The 23,712-nt window shown below is 37.7% G+C and overlaps 1 protein-coding gene across 4 annotated transcripts in view; it reads left to right on the top strand.

Moving 5' to 3' along the window:
• The window catches only part of PREX2 (phosphatidylinositol-3,4,5-trisphosphate dependent Rac exchange factor 2), a 301,119-nt gene that overhangs the window by 217,587 nt on the left and 59,820 nt on the right, over positions 1-23,712 (top strand). For all 4 annotated transcript variants that reach the window (XR_007148625.1, XR_007148624.1, XM_047842583.1 and 1 more), the window contains one exon: positions 9,746-9,860. Coding sequence is in view for 2 of the 4 variants with exons in the window: in XM_047842583.1 (XP_047698539.1) it covers positions 9,746-9,860 (115 nt within the window). In the remaining 2 variants the exon portion in view is untranslated. The remainder of the gene's footprint in view (positions 1-9,745; positions 9,861-23,712) is intronic.

A 23,712-nucleotide genomic window follows, 5' to 3' on the forward strand; every position in this document is an offset into this window, starting at 1 on the left:
GAGTGGTTTAAATAATACAGATAAATTAATTTGGCTCAAATGAATTGTGGTAGAACCATTAAAATTATATGGTTAAAATTTTTTTTATGAGATAGAAAAAGATTGGCAATGTACACATGCAAGTTACAAAAAATTTATATTCCATTTTCAATTATGTAATCCAAGTGTGTATATAATCAAATGTATATAAAATGTTTTTGGTATCATTGGGTGATTAAATTGATGATGATTTTTTATTCTTTGAGTTTTTACCCAGAGTAAAAATATATTCCTTTTATAAATAAACAAATTGTTTTGGCAAATGAACAATGAGTTTTTTTAACTGCAATAGAAGAAATTAAGGTTAACATGAGTAAGAGTCTTTCAGTGAACTGGTTTCCAAGGAAAGATCCTGGATCTTTTTTATTTCCAGAGGCACAAATGCAGCCCCAAACTGATCAGAAGTCCAGATTATTCTACTGTAGTTTCTTCTAGTCTATGATTTTTTTTTTTAACTCATGCTGTGGTCACAAGATTACATCAATTTCTCTGAGCAGGTCCATGGAGGATTTCATTTTTTTCTTCTATTGAGTTTTCAAGAACTGCATCAGTTTTGCTGTGGAATTTTTATATTCTAATAAAAAATGAGAAGAGTAGAGAAATAAAATTAATCTCTGTAACTGAAAAACAGACAGGCAAATGAAATCAAAATCTACGGCCAAGTGAAAATTCTTGTACCATATGCATATTATTGTAATTCTAAAAGATAGATTGCCCTTCCTTTGATTGCCATAGTTTAAAAACAATGGCTGCCTCAGATACTTGGTAAGAGTACATTTAAGCAGAGGAAATTGTCAGTGCAGAGATCTTAGGAGTTTACTAGAAGGTATTTTCATTTTTTTTTTTTTGGAGGACTGTGATAGGGTCCATATAGACAATACAAGAGTCTGTAATGGAAAGGAATGGGGGAATAAAAAGAAACTGAGCAGAAATAGACCTTTAGAGCTACCTTGGGAGGGTAGTTTAGCCTAAAATATGTTAAATGCCATTACACAGATAGTTTTAGAAGACAAGGAGGTTAACTTTTATAGGATTTAAACAGAGTTTACAGTTATTAAAGGTTCTTCACTTCCTTTCCTTTACTCCTCTTTTTAAAAATTCTGCCTTTGAAATCATGACTGAGATGACAGATGGCATTTTGCATCTTTTCTAAAAAAATTATTACATTTGTGACACACCAGCCATAAATAGCTGAATATTCATACCCAACAGCAAATGTTCATAGGAAAAGGAAGAGTATTTTCCAAGTAACCTCTCTTTTATAATTATGGCTAAGTCTAATTTTAAAAAAAATCCCTAAATACATACTAGTTCAGTGAATAGAGTATTGCTTTTTAAAATGTAACGGAACACTAGCTAACATTAGGTTTTAATATTTACACAGCAATGAACTATGAAAAAGCAACAGTGGAAATACTATTGCAGTTGAGGTCACAGATAGGTAAAGAAGACTGGAAAACAGCTTGTCTCATTAGAACAGTATCAGTGATAAGGCTGCTTATTTAAAGGGGCTGCTGAAGTTCCTCTGCACTTCTAAAACTCCCATGAGGATTCATTATTAGTCGCTCTGACTATTTTCATCAGATTGAGAGAAGCCCAGGAAATTCAACACCAGCTTGAATAGAGATTACCATCTGGTAATTGAAAGTGGTGGTAAATGAAGAGATTCCAAATGGTGTCTATTCCGGAGATGGAAGTTTATTCAAAGGGTTTTAGCTTTAGGTGTACATATGTACATTATTGGTCTTTGCTAGCAAATACGAAAATTAGAAAAATGAGACGAATTTGAAAACCTCCTGGGAAAATTATTTCTGTCAGCCCTTGTAAAGTTGTCTGTTGTACCATATACTTAGAACAGGAAGCAAACATACTGCTTTCTTCTCATTTTTCTTGCCTGAATAGACCTTTTGGCGAAGGAGGGCACACTGACTGATGGGGCTCGCTGCAGAGATGGGACCAGCTATGAGATCAGGAATTCTAGTGCCAGAAGCAAGCAGGATACACTTTAAGGAACATGTATCACTCAAGGGGAGACCTGCAGGAGAATAGCAATCCAGGCAGACAAAACAAGTGATACAGATTTACAAGATAAAGATCACAGAAACAGCCAAACAGGAAAGTCAGCACAGAGCATAAGCAAAATGCTAGAAGGAAAAGATCACACAAAAGCAGTCTTCTCTAAGTACTTCCTACAGGTCAGGGAATTAACCCTGGGGGGATCCCCAAGCCCTTGATGAGATAAAGCAAGTGACTATAAACTTGGTGAAAATGGGAGTAAGGAGGATAGATATTCAGGGTCACTTCCTCTGCCCTTTTCCCGTTGGCTTATTTGCTTGCTGTTTCTTCAATACTGGCTGCACTTTAATCACCTTGGGGAGGTTTTAGAAAATACCCAAGCTTGGTTCCACACCAAACTGATTAAGTCAGAATCTCTGGGACATAAGGCCCAGATACCAGTATATTTTAGAATTTTTACCAGTGATTCTTTTTTTTTTCTTTTTAAGTTTATTTACTTATTTTGAGAGATACTCAGACAGCATGAATGGGGTAGGGGCAGAGAGAGAGAGGGAGACAAAATCCCAAGCAGGCTCCACACTGTCATTGCAGAGCCCGACACGGGGCTTGAACCCACGAAACCATGAGATCGTGACTTGAGAGCCAAAACCAAGAGTCGGATGCTTAATCGACTGAGCCACCCAGTCACCCCTTTAAGGTGATTCTAAAGTCCACCGGGAGTGAGGAAGCACAGGTCAACGTAGATTATGAAGCACTGTGCAATTATCCAGTTAATCCTTGCTTAATTAGATTGATCCATTTCACAAAGGTTCAACGTTTCTAGATATGGGGAGACTGGGCGACGGGGTAGGGCCTTTTCACTTCTGCATTGTTAAATCATGAGGAGGCAGGCTGCCTCTAGGAGATATGATTTCGGTGGGACAGTTTTCTTCAGCAAAGACTGAAGATTCCCTAAAGAGCTAATGGCTGAGGGCTGTCTTCTGGCAACCACAACAGCTAGGCAACAAGCCCATCCTTCCTGAAAGGGAATCTGAGTGAGCGACCTGCCATGGTCCACCCTGTACCCTCAGATCCATTTGGGTCAAGAGTAGGAGTGTCTCCTTTGTGACTCTGATGGGCTCCCTTCCTGGGGAAGAAGCATGGTAATGGGATGAGAAATAACCCCTGCTGCTGCAGCTGGTCTTGGGGCTGCCAAAGATGCCCATTTTCCCTCTTCTGTATCCATTGTGGATCATCCTTGCCCTCAGCCTCAACCTTCTGGTCCCAGTGGCATGACTAACACTTCTATCCCCGGGGGGCCTGACCCTTCTGTTCATTCTGCTCTCCTCAGGCCAGGGTTGCTGCATTTGTCCATTTACCATCAAATTTAGACATGGAAGTACCAAGAGGGACCCATGTGGATTACTGGGTGCCAAACATGTTCCTTCCTGCCCTCATTATATAGGAATAGCCCTACTTCCTTATGTGTTGCAGACTATGAGTCTGGAGTTCTCTCTTGTCCGGCAAGAGAGCAGATGCAAAACTGAATATGAGAGAGGCTAATGTCCAGGAGGAGACAAGAACCCCAAACAGGGGTTTCCTCTCCGTATTTATTGAGTGCACAAGGTCGTACACACATTGTGAAAGTGAAGAAAATAAGATCTTACACACGTGGTGAAGGTGGAGAAAACAATCAGACAGTTATCATTAACTTGTGTGTGTAAGAAGCAAAGAGTCTAGGGGGCAAGTGGCGTTTGTGATCAAGGTATACGGGCATCAGATGGAAAGTAAGTTCCCGCAGGTGATACAACAAGTTGCTCGTGATCCCAGTACAATATCTCGATAGCTCACCTGAGGCACTTTCACCCCATGGTGGCGGCTTTCCACACTGTTTTTTTTCTAACCCATTTATATAAGTAGAACCTATTTCCCCACAATTAAGATGATCAGAGTCGACCAGCCTTGCCAAGATGGTGGTCTCTCTTCCTTGGATGCCTTGGCACCAGGGGCCTACAGTGCTCAGGTGGTAACCGTAGCTGATGTTCAGTGGGACCCCTGCCTTGTCTTCTAGGGAAAGTGGGCTACTTTGGGGATCAGGACCTTTTAAACCATGGAGCCAAAGTTTCAGGGATGGGAAGCACACATCCCTAAGTGACGCACTGGGACTGATGTTGTATTAGTTTCTCAGCACTGCCATAACAAATTACCACAAACTCTGTGGCTTAAAACGACAGAAATTTATTCTGTCATCGTTTTGGAGGCTAAAAGTATGAAATCAAGATGCCCGAAGGCCATGCTCCCTTGGAAGACTCTAAGGAAGAATTCTTCCTTAACTTTTAGCTTCTGCTGACTGTCAGAAGTCCATGGCATGCCTTGGCTTGTGACACAAGAATTAACAGCCTCTGCCTTCGTCTTCACACAACCTTCTTCCCTCAGTGTGTCAGTCTCTGTGTCTCTGTCCCAATAAGGTGGACACTTATAAGAACAGGAGTCGTTGGATTTGGGCCACCCTAATCCAGTATGACATCATTTTAAGTAGATGATATCCACAAAAACCCTGTATAAAAATTAGGGTCACATTTGCAACCACCAGGGATTAGGGCTTTTGTTTTATCTTTTTGGAGGACACAGTTAAACCCTCAATAGATGCTAAGCAGTGACCTTTCTACTTCCACTCTTGGTTCCCAGACCCATGTATCCTACGTACTAGGGACATGGCATCACATAAAGGTCTTTGATGTTAGTTATACTGTGCCCTAGAATATGGCATCTCTTCTTTGTAAAGTAGTGATAAGTACTTGTTTCCTGGGTCTCTTATGGTGGATTTCCTTACACTAGATAGGACATGCCATGCCAGTCCTTTCTCCACAAACACTCTTGTGTATATTTGTTTTTCAGCCCTTAGGAAAAAGGCTGGCACCACAAACTGTAAATGCTGACTTTTACTTCTTTATAGGGTGTCCTTCTGTTCTCAGAGAATAATTAAAATCAACCAGAAACTTGAGGATTTTCTCTTCTATTTTTTTAAAAATTTAAAAAATATTCCAGTGTATAGTGTTTTCTCTTTTATAATGTTTTAATTTATTTTTGAGAGAGAGAGGGAGAGACTGAGTGTGAGCAGGGGAGGAGCATAGAGAGAAATAGACACAAGAGTCCAAAGAAGGCTCCAGGCTCCGTGCTCTCAGCACAGAGCCCGACGTGGGGGGTCTAACCTACAAACTGCAAGATCATGACCTGATCTGAAGTCAGATGCTTAGCCGACTTGAGCCACCCAGGCACCCCCAGCATTTCTCTTTTAAACAAAAGGGAACATTTTGTTACAAATATTGTCATTTTTCTAAGCTGCCTTCATTCGAGTATTTTTTTTAGAGTGTTTGCAAAACCCTACTCTGGGTCCTTTAAAAGATGAATCCCTTTGTATTCTCTGTGGGTTTTATACAGTATTTGAAATTGAAACATTAAATAACTTTTTCCCCAAATTTTTAATTAAATTCTAGTGAGTTGACATACAGTGAGTGCAACACTGGTTTCAGGAGTAGAATTCAGTGATTCATCACTTACACACAACACCCAGTGGTCATCACAACTGCCCTCCTTAATAACCATCACCTATCTAGCCCATCCCCCCACCCACCTCTCTCCATCAACCCTCAGTTTGTCTCTATCTTTACAAGTCTGTCATGGTTTGTTTCCCTGTCTTCCCCTCTCCTCCAACATGGGAGTAAAATCATATGGTATTTGTCTAACTGATTTATTCACTGAGCATAATACACTCTAGATCCATCCACATTGTTGCAAATAGCAAGATTTCGTTCTTTTTGATGACTGAGTAATATTCCATAACATGTGTATATTATGTACATATATATGTATATACACACATGCCACATATTTTTTATCCATTCATCAATGAGTGGACATTTGGGCTTCATGTACCCCTCCAAATCTGTATTTTTGTAACCTTTGGATAAATACCTGGTAGTGTTATAAATGAAGGAACAGTTCCCAGAATTAAGATTTCCTAAATGTTAGAATCAGTCTGTAAACATGTGAACTCACCCCTCTTTAAAGGGCAGTACAGGAAACCAATTTGACAATAAATTTCATATATTTAAAAAAATAATAAAACATTTAAAAAAATAAAGGGCAGTACAACCACATGCTCATCTCAATAGGATTGATAAAACTTGCTTTCCTCATGAAAACTGTGACCAGTTCTGAAGAATTCTGACCAACTGGGGCCGGTGCATATGTCGTGTATTAGTTAACCACTGAAGTGTCATCATGCTGTCAGGAAAGAGTGTTGATTTGTTGAAACAATTCTTAAAATTGTTCTTCAGATATTCTGTATTTTTCCTGGTCAGTCCCATTCTTGGAAAAGCCTTGAAAGGTATTTTGAGTGAGTAGAAATTCAGTTCATTTTCAGTCTTAGAATAATTTAATTTCCATTTTCCTGACCACCTAAGTTTGATGGGATGATTTGCTTCCTCAAATTCGGAAGGGGTAGAAGGAAAACAAGCAAACAAAGAAACTCGTCATATTTTCAATACTGCTTTTAATTAAATGCTATTAAATATTTATTCAACCAAATATGTCAATACTGCTGCTAAGAAATATATTGTTGTTTAGATGAGAATTAAGGAAACTAGACAAGCAAATGCTGAGAAGAGGCCAAACTTGGAAATTTGGACATTATTATGTATTTAACATACTTTTGCTGAGTGTAGAAATTGAATTTGGCAAAACATTATCTCATTTTCTTGTATTTATAACAATAAATAACCAAGGTATTCATCTAAAATTGAGAATGTTTTTCTCCTTCCTCTTCTTTGCTATACAGTTTAGTTTTTAAATATAGAACTCCTCTTTTGTCATTGTTCATTTCCTCACAACCCTACACATCTGCCATAACATTTTGCTGAGACTCGGCAAAATTGTCATACATTTTCCCCATTTTTAAAAAAGTTCTATGTAATTGTTAATTTTATCTGTTGTTAATTTGGAAATATTGCCAAGGAATGTCATAAAAATGCCAGTTTGTTTTTAGGTGGCAATAAGATTTTAGAGTAGGACTGGACATTCTGGCCAAAACTGAGCCATTAAGAACTTTATAGGGGCACCTGGGTGGCTCAGCTTGTTAAGTGTCCGACTCTTGACTTCAGCTAGGTCATAATCTCATGGTTTGTGAGTTCAAGCCCTTCATAGAGCTCTATGATGACAGTGTGGAGCCTGATTGGGATTCACTCTCTCTCTCTCTCTCTCTCTCTCTCTCTCTCTCTCTCTCTCTGTCCCTCCCCACTTGTACACACGTGCTTGCTCTCTTTTTCTCTCAAACTAAATAAAGAAACTTTACAAAAAATTGCTAAAAAAACCAACAAAAAATGACGTTTGTAAAAATTAGACCCCAGGTGTTTTCTTATTCATCCCACCCCACCCCCAACCGCTACTTTCCCTGTTGCTCCTTCCTACCGTACCCTTTCCAGTCTTTCTGATCTTAAATCACAAATTGAAGTGTCCTTGCATGGACCCTCCTCTTAGTTCCCAAAACTTCCTGTTTGGCTAAGCACACTCATGCATAATCTGTATCTCCTGGAAATTGAATTAGATAATGCCTGTGGGGCATTGGGCATGTTGCCTAATATATAAAACACAGTGAGTAAATGAAAAGAATAGTCATGGGTTCTCTTAATACTATTATTTCATTTATTTATTTCCCAAGAATCATAGTTAGTAAGTACTCTTATTTTCCATTTCACAAATGAGGAACCTGAGGATCTTGGATTTTAATTAACATGCTTGAGGTCACACAGCTACTAAGGAGTGGAAGTGGTGGTTTTACTTCAATGCAAAGATTTTCATTATTAGCTCTCCAACTAATAAGAGGAATTTACATTGAAGGATGACTGAATCCTCTGAATATTTGCCTCTCACAAATAACATCTCATTAATGGAAGTGAACATGGCATTTATGTGAGGATTGTTTTATCGGGAAGGCTTCCTTTTCTTTCTTGTGTGTATTCAGGACCAGAAGCTTGCTGAACCACTTGCAAATATTCTAATTAATGCAGAACTCGTAAGGAAAAAAACACGCAATCCTTGAAACAAGCTCCCAAATTTGATATCATGTAACTGAAGCAAATGTAGTCAGCATTCTCACTAATTTTCCATAAGTGTTTTTCTCAATTATAGGCCAATAATGCCATTTTTTTAATTTCAAATTGAGCAATACTCTAAAGGTTTGTTGTTTCTTCAGTGCTGTGGAAATCTGACTAGTTGAGAAAGCAGCACAGCAAAAATTAGCAATGAACTTGCTGGGATTAGCACTGGGTATTATATGTAAATGATGAATCACTAACTACTCCTGAAACTAATATTACTCTATATCTTAGCTAACTGGAATTTAAATAAAAGCATGAACCATTAAAAAAAGTTAATAATGAGTTTCCTATTTTTGTCTCCAAAATGGTGATAAGTTTCTGTCAATTTGAAGAAATGTATTATTTAATTTAGAAGCTATTGCATTTAGCAGTTTGAAAGATTAATTTTTTTCATCAATTTTGAAACAGCCTTATGAAAACTGAGGTTTATCAGTGGCAATAATCTCAAGAGGAAATCATTTAAATTTCCAAATTGGATCCGTTGCCATTCCTGTTGCTGGCAACCTCTCTGTAGGAGATGTTGTATTTCTAGGCACTTCCTTGTGATTCATTTCTTCTGCAAAAGGTTAAAAGTGCCATCACATAAAGTTTAAAGGAAAAAAGAAATACTTGAGGCGCCTGGGTGGCTCAGTGGGTTAAGCGTTCGACTTCGGCTCAGGTTATGATCTCATGGTTGGTGAGTTTGAGCCCCACATGGGCTCTGTGCTGACAGCTCAGAGCCTGGAGCCTGCTTTGGATTCTGGGTCTCCCTCGGTCTTTCTCTGCCCCTCCCCCACTAGTGCGTGCGCGCATGCGTTCTCTATCTCTCTCTCTCTCTCTCTCTCTCTCTGTCTCTGTCTCTCTCTCTCTCTCTGTGTCTCTCTCTCAAAAATGAATAAATAAGTATTAAAAAAAAGAAATACTTAACCAAAAATGTTAGTTAAGAAATAAATCCATATTAACAAAAAGATGTTTAAAATTAATGGAAAGTTATATATATGTTTATGTTTATTAACTAAATTAAGCATTGTAGTAAAGCTAGTATTCTAAGATTATCTATGCTTCTGATTTATTACACTAATATTTCATGATTTAACTGCAACTACAAGAGAATGTGAATAGACACGGAGAGCAGCAGTTTCAACATTTTTACTCTTTTGTATGTTAATACACAGTCCTGCCTCATACATATGCACGTATATATGCAATGTGCATAGGTATATGTGTGTATGTACATATATATATATACATTTGTGTGCTTATATATATAAATATGTGAAGTTTGAGTTTAGCTTCACAAAGAATGTATATAAAATGTTTTAAAAGTAGAAGAAGACAATTTAAATTACAAATTATCTTTGCCAACTTAGATATAATCACCAAATGTTTGATATTTATTTTTAGAGCAGAAGAATGATTTTCATTCAGTTTTGGACTGGTGAAAGATAGTTTGTTGCATGTGTGGTCATATTCAGTGTTTTAAATACATTTACTAATAATCAGTGAGATTAAAGTAAATGTGGATAAACTGAGTTATAAAATCAAGTTAAAAAGTAATTTACTTGTTTACACAGCACTGGAGAGCATGGAAGGGTATTATTATAGAGACAATGTTTCGGTGGAAGAATTTCAAGCCCAGATAAATGCAGCCTCATTGGAAAAAGTCAAACAATATAACCAGAAACTCAGGTATGTAATTTTTCAGTTTTTTTTTAAAGTAAGAAGGTAAGGGGCGCGTGGGTGGCGCAGTCGGTTAAGCGTCCGACTTCAGCCAGGTCACGATCTCGCGGTCCGGGAGTTCAAGCCCCGCGTCAGGCTCTGGGCTGATGGCTCAGAGCCTGGAGCCTGTTTCCGATTCTGTGTCTCCCTCTCTCTCTCTGCCCCTCCCCCGTTCATGCTCCTCTGTCTCTCTCTGTCCCAAAAATAAATAAACGTTGAAAAAATTAAAAAAAAAAAGTAAGAAGGTAAGTGTTTGTATTTTGACAAAAGCAGAGCAATAGAGGTCTTGACATACTCGTTATTAAATGATTGATGATGATACTCCTTCTGACATGATGTCTTTTTATTTAAGGTTTAATATTTCAAATATTCTAACAAGTACACTTTTTGAAAATAAAATCGAAAAACAGTGTTTGAAAATTTTCATGCTATTGTCTTAATTGCTGAAGAAGATCAAAAATTAAATATTTATTAGATCATTAGCAGGGAGGGAAAAAAGCATTGATATTTTATAGTGGTGTCCCCTAGGAGGTTTCAGTGAATTAAGGGCAAATAAAATAGGCTCCTTTATGTACCATTAAACACCTGGCATCCTGACAGTGAGAGAAGAATGTGGTTAACACAGAAGCTATGTCACAGCATGTACCTGGTATTGGAAAAATATCTACTTTCAAATACATATATTAATGTTTCGATTTTGCTGTTTTCCCCCCCTCTAAAAATAGTGTTACTGGCAAAATAACCAATGGCAGGGAAGATTAGTCACAGTAAGTGAAAGGGAAATGTGTTACAATTCAAACTTTAATTTTCAACAAATTATTAGCGTATATAACTCCCTTTTACCTGATGAATTATTCTGCGAAGAGATTATCTTTTTAAATTACTTACAGATTACAGCTTTTATTTTTAAGAGAAAAAATACTCTTGTTCTACCTTAAGCCTTAATGATTCAAAAATCGTTTTTATGTTATATTTTATTTCGTATTACATTATAACTATTATAACATTTTTTGGTTTTGTCCACAATATGGCGAGACTATGAAGATAAATTAATTCCTAAAATTCCTGACAGGAAGAGGTATTCGTTCTCGTCGTATGAACGAAGGGTAGGCTCTTTCACCACAGATGCTTTCTCTTGCTTCCCCTGCCTCACACAATCCCTTTCCATAGGTTCTTTACTTTTCTTCCGTCACGTTAATCACTTCTGAAGCTCTCAACCTCAAAACCCCCAGTATCTTTTTGACTTCTCATTTTCTCTTCCTTCCTAAAATATAGTTGGAGATCCTGATGAGTCTGACAGAAATGTCTCTTGGACTGCCCCCACTTTACTCTCTCATCTAGGTCACTATTTCTCAAAGACATATAATGTACTGACTCCTTTCACAAGAAAAAACAAAGAAAAAAGTTCATCTTAAATTCTTAAATGGTGTGTCCACTAACACTGCCCAGTCTTGGTCAATCTGACCAATCACCTGTCTCTAAGACCCCATGTTGTTTTAATCTCAGGATTTTGCTTCCAGATAATAATTTTAAGTTATGTATCTTACTATGTCACTCTTCTTGCTCAAAAGATTTGGTGATTTCTTATTGTCCCCAAAAGGACTCACAACCTCCTTACGCTGGCAATCAAGATCTTTCATGACTTGACCGGAGATTTCTTTTCTCCGCCTGTGCTCCAGCCATGCTGTACTCTCCTTATATCCAATCATGCACCGTAGTCTCCTTGCTCCATGACTTTTCACCATCCACCTAGCATCTGGTCTTCCATCTCCAGCTGCTTATAAAGCTACTATTCCAATGATTCAATGTCCGGCTCTAGTATGCTCTTCTTAATAAAATATTTTTCTTTTATTATTGGGCTAGGATGAGACCTGGGCATTAGACTGTCTAGAAGTCTCCTAGGAGTTTCTGATGTGCAGCTGGAATTGAAAAGCAATTCCCTAGATCCCAGAGTTCTGTTTATAAAAAATACTTTATACTGCTTTTTTTCCTTAAGTTTATTTATTTATTTTGAGAGGGGGAGAGAGGTAGGGAGAGAGGGAATCCCAAGCAGGCTCCACACCTTCAGCATGGAGCTCGATGTGGGGCTCGAACCCACGAACCATGAGATCATGACCTGAGCTGAAACCAAGAGCCAGATGCTCAACTGACTGAGCCCCCAGGTGCCCTAGATTCCAGAGGTCTCAAAGGATGACCCCAGGCCAGCAATGTCAGTGCTATCTGCAAACTTGTTAAAAAAAAATCTTAGGTAGACCCAGCAGTCTGGGTTATAATAAGCCTTGCAGGTGATTCTCACACACACTCAAATTTCAGAAGCACTGCCCTTGGCTAAATAAATGTCCAACCACTCTGCCAGTCTTTCATTTTACTTTATTTATGACTACTATGGAATTCCGTTTTTCTCCCTGATGATACCGTTATGTGTATAGATCTCTCATCTTTATTTTATGATTAGCTCTTCAAGATGAGGGATACACTGGGGCTCCTGGGCAGCTCAGTCGGTTGAGCATCTGGGGCTCAGGTCATGATGTCATTGGTTCATGAGTTTAAACCTGCTTTGGGCTCTGTGCTGACAGCTTAGATCCTGGACCCTGCTCAGGATTCTGTGTCTCCTTCTCTGTCTGCCGCCCCCCTGTGCACTAGTGTTCTGTCTCTCTCTATCTCTCTTTCTTTCTCTCAAAAATAAATAATAAAAAAAAAGATGAGGGATACATTTATCTTGGTGTTTCCCATGGTGTCTGTCAAAGTGTCAAAGTATTTTGCATAAGAAGTTCTCCAAAATGTATGTTGAGTTGCATGAAATTATTTAGATACAACAAGCCAGAGAGAAGTGGGGATGTCACCTAACATTCATGCCCCTGTGGATCTTTGTTTTTTTAACCAGAATTATAATGGATACTCACATATAACAGGTACCTGATGTTTAAGATTTTTTATGAAGATAAATAACATGTGTATTAATGCATGCTATCCTCTTCACATAAAACATTTTCATGTATCTTTTCTAGAGAAAACATTTTCAAAAGCACAAACCCCTCAGGACTAATTGGTGCTCTTGTCAGTAATTAGCTGCTATATATCCTATTTGTTGCATATTAGATTTCCTTTGCACAGGAAGACAATTATTTTCCTCTTTACTTCCAGTAATGCCTTCTCTTCCTGCCTATTTCTTGAATAAGGCTGTTAATTTCTTCCTTAATTTTTCCTGTTACTTTGTAACCATAAATACTCTGAAACTACTCTTGGGCAATCTTTTTTTGGTTTGGGGGGCTACAGACCAACGTTGACCATTTCTTTAAAGGGGCTGTTACTCCTTTGTAGAAAAATAACCCTCAGGTGTCTCTAGTTCATTATAACCCAGAGCCTTTTTAACACTTTCACTGAAAACCATATCATTCTTGATGTTACTTTGTTTATTTGCTAATTAGACCTCAGAAAAGGCCTTTTTTTTTTACTCCTTAACCTTACAACAAACCAACAAACATAAATAAATGAACTAGTGTTTTTTTTAGAAAGCATTCTTTAGATTACAAGTTTCAGAAACCAAACTCAAACTGGTGTAAACAAAATAATGCATTGGCATATGTAACAGGTATATTCAAGGCATGTGGCGCTGGCTGTGTTAAACACAGCTAGATCCAAGGATATGGTCTTCAGCCGGGGCGGGGGGGCGGGGGCTTTCTTTCTCTGTCTCTTAGTACTTTTTTCCTCTGTGTGGGCTTCATTGTTGTTACACATTTGGGTAAAGATGGTCACTGCAGACCAGTGTTGCAGTCAAAGAAGAGAATGTGTCCACCCCCGTTACTCCTCCACAGAGAGTTCCACCAAAAGACCCGAGGAGGCATTCATTGGCCAGACCCAAGTCACGTGCCCATTCTTGGGCGGGCTCAGCATCACAGAAGTCCACACCAATCGGCTGTCACAAAAGGAACAAAGTAAGGATGCTGGACAAGAGGGAATAATGGATTTCATTCTAGTTATAGTCTCTAGAACAACAAAGAACAGGTGCAAAAATTTACTACTTAAAAGATGATGATAGCCATAATACCTACCAATTTTTAAGAACATATTGAGTCGGTCACAACTCTAGGTGAGTTATGTGGATTATTTAACAAAACTGGTAAGTTCCATATTATCATTTCCATGTTAAGGGAAACTTATACAAGTCTACCCAGATACTAAGTAGTAAAATCAAAATTTAAATCACAGACTTTTTTTCTCTAATTTAGAGTCTATACTATTTGTTCTGTGTTAGGCTGGCTTAGTGACTGGAGTGAACATAATATGCTGAAAATGAATTCTCTGTTACTAAGTTTTGGTGTCAGTTACTATCAAGTGCCCCCAATTGCTCTGAGTTTGTACCATCAACTGTTCATTCATTCAGTGTCCATGAAGTTTCCCTTTTCATGAAATTGAAAAAAACAGAAAATGAACAAGTGAATCCATAAAAAAATTATTGGAGATAGCGAACAGTTCAATGAAGAACTAAACTATGGCAACTAAAACAAGTTGCCATACTAGGAGGCCAGTCATGTAGAGGAGGTAGTTAGGGATGACTTAATTATTAGGTGGTATTTGAACAGAAGACTGAATCAAAAGGAGACAGCCTTGCCAAAATTGGGGGGGAAGGTCTTTCTCAAAACTGTGAACTGATGTACATAAATCATGAGAATTAGCTTATCATGTTTGAGGAAGACAAAGAAGGCCAGGAGGATTCTAGTCATTAAGAAGGATGATGCATGAGGGTGCCTGGGTGGCTCAGTCAATTAAGCATCCAACCTCAGCTCAGGTCATGGTCTCACAGTTCATCAGTTTGAGCCCCACATCAGACTCTGCGCTGAGAGCATGGAGCCTGCTTTGGATCCTCTGTCTCCCCCTGTCTCTGCCCCTTCCCCCATGCTCTTGTGCTCACTCTCTCTCTCTCTGTCTCTCAAAAATAAATATTAAAAAAAAGAAGGATGATGTATATTGAGAGATATTTGTGTAGATTTTATTGTAAGTACAATCCAGGAGTCTTTGGAAAGTTTTTATTTAGTGACTGTTGTCCATTTGTATCTCATATTTCTATTGCAAATAATATCCAAAATGGTTGAAGCTCCCGTGAGGTGGTAATTCATTACCAGCAGGCTGCTCTGACCCTTCTTGTTCCAGTTTCTGTAGGAATACAGATCAGCCAATGCACCTGGGGGGGTCTATGCGTGATAACCCTGATGCTGGTTGCCTAAAAACACCCTGATTTAGCTGTTACCCCCTATGAACAAGGTAGAGCCAGCAGAAATGTCTAATAGCTGTGTCTAAAATATACCCTCCAATGCCAAGTCAGACAAAGTTCTTGACTGATTTCAACCTGATTATTAGGAAATAATACCATGTAACATCTCCCTGATGTCTTCTATGATTTTCTCAAGCCCACTGAGGCAACTTGTGGAATGGGAGAAGATACTTGCAAGTGACATCTGAAAAGGGTTAGTGTACAAAATATTTATAAAAAATGTATGAAAGACTTTATAAAACTCACACCCAAAAAAAGCCCAAATAATCCCCTTAAAAAATGAGAAGACATGAATAGACATTTTTCCAAAGAAGACATCCAGATGGCCAACAGACACATGAAAAGATGCTTAACATTACTCATCATCAGGGAAATACAAATCAAAACCACAATGAGATACCACCTCCCACTAATCAGATGGCTAAAATTAACAACACAAGAAACAACAGGTGTTGGCAAGGATGTGGAGAAAGGGGAAGCCTCTTACACTTTTGTTGAGAAGGCAAACTGATGCAACCACTCTGGAAAACAGTATGGAGGTTACTCAAAAAGTTTAAAATGGAACTACTCTGAGATTCAGTAATTGCACTACTAGGTATGTATCCAAAGGCTACAAAAAGACTGATCCAAAGGGGTACATGCACCCTGATGTAGATAGCATCATTACCAACAAGAGCCAAATTATGGAAAGAGCCCAAATGTCCATCGACTGATGAATGGATAAAGTTGTGGTATATGTATTTACAATGGGATATTACTCAGCTGTCAGAAAGAAAGAAATCTTGTCATTTGCAATGATGTGGATTGAGCTAGAGAACATTATGCTCAGCTAAGTAAGTCAATCAGAGAAAGACAAGTACCATATGATTTCACTTACATGTAGAATTTAAGAAACAAAGCAAATGAACATGGGGCAGGGGAAAGAGAGACAAACCAAGACTCTTAACTATAGAGAACAGACTGAGGGTTACTGAAGGGGAGGTGGCTGTAAGATGGGTTAAACAGGTGACGGATAATAAGGAGAGCACTTACGATGGATGAGCACTGGGTATTGTATGGAAGTGCTGAATCACTAACTTGCACACCTGAAACTAGTATTACACTGTATGTTAACTAACTGGAATTTAAATAAAAATTTGGAGAATAAAAAAAATAAATAAATAATAGCATGTAAAGTGTTTGACTCTGAAATTCTAATCAAGAAATTTAGGAGGAAGGGCAATCTTCCTTCCTACCTTCAACATCCTCATGCTATTTTATTCTCTGTCTTCTACCTCAGGCTTTCCTTTTTATTCCCTCTGGCCATGAGCCATCTTCCCCATTAGCATCATTTTTTCCTGCCCTACATAATTGTAATTTATCATTACCAAACCCTTTCATTTTGATGTATCCTGCTTATTGGCAAAAAATACCACACTGCTTGGTGACCAGTGAGACAAAGTGTAATGTAAATGTGAACAATATTTTGTGTATTTAAGTACTCCTTTCAGTTTGAGGGGTCTAGATAATTATTTTTTAAATACTATTTTCAGTATAAAGTCAACAGTAAAATATAACAAAAATAAAAGGAAGCATGTTGTATATTAGTTATTGAGATCATGTATTATGTTTGTGAAGTGATAGCTTTAGACTGAATTTTTTTAGGGCTTATAATCTTGGATATCTAAATGTAAATTCGTCTCTTTAGAGAAATAAGGGAAGAAAAATTTTTAAAGCATATATTCTCTTAAGGTATACCTCTGTGGATAAAGAATTTTCTTTAAAGAAAGCAAGTTTTTTTTAAAGCCAAAATGTAGTTTATATAACAGGCAGAAAGAAGGAAAATGGATATCTTATTTTTGTTGAGAAAAAATGCTATGCGAATACCAATCTCAATGCCATATATTTTGACCAATTTTTTCAACTGAGAAATGCCCGGCCAGAAGTATGTGTGTGTTTGTGTATTCCCATGATAGCACCTCCACGAAATGTGTCATTTCTCTCTACCTCTGAGGAAGAAAAATGTCAGTGAATATGTTCTCCTGGCATAAGATAGATATGAAGGGTGGCATGGACTCACTGCCATTTTATGTCTTTAAGTACAGCTATCAAACAGCCTAAGAAAATAGAGAACATTGGGACCTAAGCCTTTACACCCCATCTGTGCTTATAAGGACATACCCTAATTCCTATTTCTTTCTTCCCTCAGAGCCTTCAACCCATAAAACACTATTTCCTAGTCCTTGTTTAGATAGCCAACAGTATATCCAGGCTTGAAATGGAATATTTTGGTTGTTCTATCAATAGAACTGTGGAAGCTACCTTAAATCAACAGGAGTATGGATTTAATAAAATCTGAGAGAGACAGTAAGAGAGAGAGGAGGAGGGAGAGCAAGAGAGACAGAGAAAACACTGAATAGAATTTAAATAATGCCTTTGTCCTACAATTGTTTTTCTTTATAAAGCTGCAGCTTCTAGAGTTATTAGGTGATGTGATTTCTTTTTCGATTAACTGGAAATATTCCAGATGAATATTTATCTCCTCTGTAGCAGTTACATATTTGCTTTTCATTCTGTTCTTCAACCAAATTTCATTTTTTAATATTTTAGATGCAACTATATTTCTGTTTCTCTAAGACCAGCTGTAAACTAGATGTGTATATTCAATTTTTTTCTATTTTCAGATTATGAATACAGTTTCCAGGCTGTAAATTTTGTTTCATATTAGAAGTGATTCTTCAATAGCAGGAGAAAACATCTAAGTCTACAAAAAAATTGAATTCATTTATATGACTTAAGCATTTTCTAGACTCCTTTTCTATATATGACATGTATACAGGATTTAACATGTACAGAATATAAGTTATACTTAAGTGCCAGATTCTCACACAGTGTAAATCTAAAGAAACTGCTGGATTTTTATTCGACAAATCCAGTATGCCCACCAAGTACCAGGGACAGCGCTTCACATTGGGGGAATCATAGTAGACAAGATTGCAGCCTTCCAGGAAAATTTTGCCTGTGGGTTATGATAAACATGAAACAAAAATTTTACTAACAATTTATAGCAATATGTAAAAAACTTGGTAGGGAATGTGTAAGGTGCTATGCAAGTGTGTAAGAAGGGAATCAATCTTAATTGGATGGGAAGATGGTTGAAGGTTTCAGGAATGAATGATTTGAGGAAGTGACATTTATGCAGAGATCTGAAGGAGGAGTTGGACTTGCAGTGTTTAGTGGGCAGGAAATGAGAGATAAAGGTGTGCAGAAGGGGTATTTCCTAGCAGAGGGAATAGCATGTGTAAAAATCCTGAAGGGGGAGGCAGAAATTATATAGTGTATGGAGGCTGGAATTCAAGAGGGAGAGGGGTGTGAGACAGTTGTGTGAAAAGAATCCCTTCTGTGCTTCCTTCACTAACAGTTCTTCCTCAATTTCTTTTAAGCCAGCTGTCGCCCAGGGCACGCTTCAGCTCAGTTTCCATGTGTTGAAAGAGTATAATTATTTAAGACCCATCTGAAATTTATCTTCCTGCAGGAAGCCTTCAGTTATAGCCTTAGCTGAAATTAATCACTTTCTTTTTAAAAACTTAACAACTTCTTTGATTTCATTTGTTTTATTTTGACTTGAGGGTTATTTACCTGCCTTGCTCAATACATATGAGGGCAACGAGGTCTTAGTTCTCCACTGTGCTTGGTACATAGTAAGCACCGTAAAAATAGTTGAATTGAATTGGAAATCAGGTTAACTACAATATAATGGTCTTCTATTTTTGTACAATTAGCATTTTATTGAATTTATTCCAGTCTCCAGTCTACTTCTTTTTATATCCAAAAAATGTAGGGCCATTTGAAGGGTACAGATGCTGACTCTGTTGGAGACTTCTCTCAAGAAACTCATCAGCATAGCCAAGGTTCATAAATTTCACATGGGACAAGAACAGATAAGTTGAAATTACAATGACACTTTTGAGAACAACATATCATCTCTTCTTTATTTGAAAAATACTGTAATTCTATTAAACTTTGCCATCAGTACCTTCTGAGAATGTGATACGGCTGAATATATATTTATGCATGTAGTTTTTAATTTATCTGGACTGTACTTATTCTTGTCTGTATTCAGATGAGTTCATTGTTCTTGAGAAGTTGTAATTACATCTAATTATTTTTATGTTATGTTAAGGGAATTTTTAATGCAATTTTTTGATAAGGGCAACAAATGAGATTAGAATTAACTATGTGTTTTCACATTTTTATAAGTCCTTCATTGTGATAATATTTATCAAGGATGAATAGATATTTTGGATGACAAGTAGAAGCAGATCATCTTTAAAATCATCTTTTAAAAATATTTTATTATTATTACTATTTAATTTTTTTTTAATTTTTTTTCCAACATTTTAATTTATTTTTGGGACAGAGAGAGACAGAGCATGAACGGGGGAGGGGCAGAGAGAGAGGGAGACACAGAATCGGAAACAGGCTCCAGGCTCTGAGCCATCAGCCCAGAGCCTGACGCGGGGCTCGAACTCACGGACCGCGAGATCGTGACCTGGCTGAAGTCGGACGCTTAACTGACTGTGCCACCCAGGCGCCCCCTTTTTTTTTTTTTAATTTTTTTTTCCAACGTTTTTATTTATTTTTGGGACAGAGAGAGACAGAGCATGAACGGGGGAGGGGCAGAGAGAGAGGGAGACACAGAATCGGAAACAGGCTCCAGGCTCTGAGCCATCAGCCCAGAGCCTGATAATTTTTTAATTTATTGCCAAGTTAGCTAACATACAGTGTATACGGTGTGCTTTTGGTTTTGGGGGTAGATTCCCGTAATTCATCGCTTACATACAACACCCAGTGCTCATCACAACAAGCGCCCTCCTCAATGCCCATCACCCATTTCCCCCCTTCCCTGCCACCCCATCAACCCTAAATTTGTTCTCCTCATTCAAGAATCTCTTATGTTACCTCTCTCTCTGTTTGAAACTATTTTTCCCCTTCCCTTCCCCCATGGTCCTCCAAAATCTTTGAAGAGAATTCTCTCTATCTCAAAGTTAAAAAAAAAAAAGAAAAAGAAAAAGAAAAAGCTATTGTTTTCATCAAAGCAAAGGGAAGATCAAAGTTCCTTTTCCTTTTGCTCAGAATTTCCATCAGAATAAGTGAGAGTTGAAAATGTCCCAAAGAAAATCAGCGTACCCTGAAGAATCAGTTAGGGAAATATACTCTGTGAGGAAAAATTTGTCAGTGCTTATGGAAGCAAGATTGATTTTTATTTTTAACCCTGCTGACATTTCTAGCTCATCACAAGGACAGTCTTTAAAAATTATATTCAAGGCATTCTAGTCAAGCACTTTCAGTGATTTGTTTCCTATTGCTTTTGTTCATTTCCTTTTTGCTACCATTTCATACTTCTTTTGCTTGGTGGATGTACCATAAGGTGGTGAATGATTGAATGTAAGTTACCCATTCAAAGCTTTGTCCCTACAGCAGTCAGGACATTTAGTGTGGGCCTAGAGCTTTTCATTCAGAAGACATAATCATGACTTAAAAGGAATTAATGTGGATTTAAGGAGATCATGATTTGTGTGAAGAATAGAACATTATGTTTGTAAAATTAGCTGTCTAGTTACATGGACCACCCAACTTCAACTGAGGGCAAAATTCTACCTTCTATTGAATTTTATCTTCTATAGTTTGTGACATTCTGTTGGTCATTCAGGAAGAAAACCGAATATATTTTTGCTTGGTTTTTGCTAATTTCAGCCAGAATGACTCTAATTTACTAAATTGCTTTTGCCATTTCCTGTCCATCTTTCCTGGCACACCTCAAAATTCACCCCTGCAAGAGGTCTTCCCACCTCCCCTGAGTTAGTTAACATTTATCACATCATGCATTATGTATCTGTTTCTCCTTTTCACTTTGTCTTTTTCTTTTATCATTGCTGATAAGGTACCTATTAATAGATGACTAACAAGTGTTTGTATGTGTGAAAATTTGGGGCAACCAAATCAGGACGCAGAATATAAATGGTGGTGGGTTCCTGACTGACATCATGATGACTTCAACAGAATATTTGGAGAATGGCATGGACTGTAATGTCGGTGTTGAACGGGTCTTCCTAGCCACTCCCATTCTGTTTTGAGAATATTCTTAATGGTTCAGTAGTATTTATCGTGCACTTATACGCAAGTGCAGGAATGTGTATAGCATTAAGAATACAGAGATAAACCAGACAGTATGCTCTTGAGAATCTGAAAGGAGAGGAAGAGTGAATGTGGTAAATAGGCTATTTTGAAATACCCTACTAAAACCATGGGGGAGGGAACAGGATGCCCAGAAACACAGACTAGGAGCACGTAGAAGAGACTAAAGAGCTCAGGATGGGGTAGTTCTGACACAGGACGGCTCCTGAACCAGGTGAAGGAGGGGAGGGAAGCTTTCTCAGTGAGAGGGACCATTATGAACAGAGATATTGCAGAACCATAATGGGGCAATACAGCAGGCAAGGCTGAAAAGAGACAGGAGGCGTGGTCAGGAGGGGGACCAGAGATGCCAGCTGAAGAGCTTAAGCTTGTGAGTGCTTAAGCTTAAGCTTAAGCATGTAATTGGGATGCTTGTGAGTTCTAAGCAGCACAGGGGGGGAGTCACTGAGGGGTTGCATTTGAAACTGAGCACCTTGGTGGTACCATTGAAGATAAATTAGGGGTGAGAATAAGATTAGAATCAGAAAGCTTGGTTAGAAAGCTACTAAAATAGTTCTGGCAAATGATATTAACCCTAAGAAGATAAAAATGGAGATGGAGAGGAAGGCATAGATTTTAGAAATATGTGGAAAGTAAGTAAAAGGTTTTCCTCACCGAATACATATAGGGGGGTTGGAGATACACTGGATTGGACACCTGGATCATTAGTTGATATAGTGAGGAAACAAGAGGAGAAGCTTCTTCAGGATTGAAAGTGGCAGCATACTAAATTGATTTGGATTTCATATGGAGGATTGACATTCAAGAAGCTCTCTATCCACTAGGCTGGAGGCACTCACATAGAAGTAGATAGTTAAAAGCAAACTAATGCTTGAGATTTCCCAGGTGATAGTACCATACATACATTGAACTGCTCAAAGTCAGGCAACTGGCAATGAGGGGCAAAGGCTCAAACTAGATATTTCCAGCTCCAAAGAGTACGCTTTTGTTACAGTGCTCCATTGGTTCTCCGAGGTAGCAAATGATCTCAGTATTAATGTGTGTGGCTTCAGGAAATGATTTAATGCGAGTTTAATTACTTACAATTAAAGAGTTAAGTACAACACAAACATGTGAAATCTTCTTTGGAAAAAAAAAGGGAGAATTTTGAAGTGACAAGGAGCATTCTGGTTTGTTTTCTCTGCAAAGGGATGTGTCCGTAGCTGTAGGACTAGAAAAGAAGATATGACAAAGACCAGAAGGGAAGAAAAAGGCAAAAGGGACTAAAATAGTTGAATCTTATTGCTACTTGAAAACGAAAGGAAGTATCTCTAGAGAATCAAACTCACTAATGTAGTTTTGCCCTTGTAATGAATGCACCTTGTCAAATATTACATACTGTCAAGGAAGGAGAATTCATCTGCATGCATACATTTTAAAAGCCATAAAAATGCATTATCAGCCATGTTCTTTGCATCAAATTCTAAAGTATTGAAATATATATTATGTAATATTATACATAAGAATATATAATTAAAATTATATAATTATAATAATGATACATTATAATTAAAGATAAAATATTTTAGTAGAATAATACTAACTTAGGATATCTTCATTTGTCTATTCAGATTAAGACTAGTTATGCAAAATTAAACGCCTATAGTTTTGTTTCTTTCATAGCATATTTCATACAATTGTGTATACATTAATAAGTTAGCAGCTTCTTAGATATTCTTCAGTTTGTATAAACTTTGAACTTCACCTACTTGAGATATCAGTGAACTCAGATATAAAATTAGACACATTCAGAAAACACAATGGAAGTCTTAAGATCTAATGTCTTTAGATCTAATGACATTCATTGCATTTCCTATAAGCCAAATGAGAAAAAAACAAATATTCTTTAAAAAAATTTTTTTTAAATCTTTATCTTTGAGAAAGACAAAAAGAGAGACTGAGTACGAGTGGGGGAGGAACAGGAAGAGAGAGGGAAACACAGAATCCAAAGCAGGGTCCAGACTCTGAGCTGTCAGCACAGAGCCCGACATGAGGCTGAAACTCACAAACCATGAGTTCATGACCTGAGCCAAAGTCAGACACTTAACCAACTGAGCCACCCAGGTGCCCCAGAAATATTTTTTAATGTTTATTTATTTATTTTGTGCATGTGAGGAGCAGAGAGAGGGGGAGAGAAAGAATTCCAAGTAGGCTCTGTGCTGTGAGTGCAGAGTCCAACTCGGGGCTTGATCTCATGAACCATGAGATCATGTCCTGAGCCAAAATCAAGAGTTGGACACTTAACCGACTGAGCCATGCAGGCACCCCAAAAACAGAAATATTCTTTTTTTTTTAAATTTTTTTTCAACGTTTATTTATTTTTGGGACAGAGAG

The sequence above is a fragment of the Prionailurus viverrinus genome, chromosome F2, assembly GCF_022837055.1.
Source record: "Prionailurus viverrinus isolate Anna chromosome F2, UM_Priviv_1.0, whole genome shotgun sequence".
Classification (NCBI taxonomy): Eukaryota; Metazoa; Chordata; class Mammalia; order Carnivora; family Felidae; genus Prionailurus; species Prionailurus viverrinus.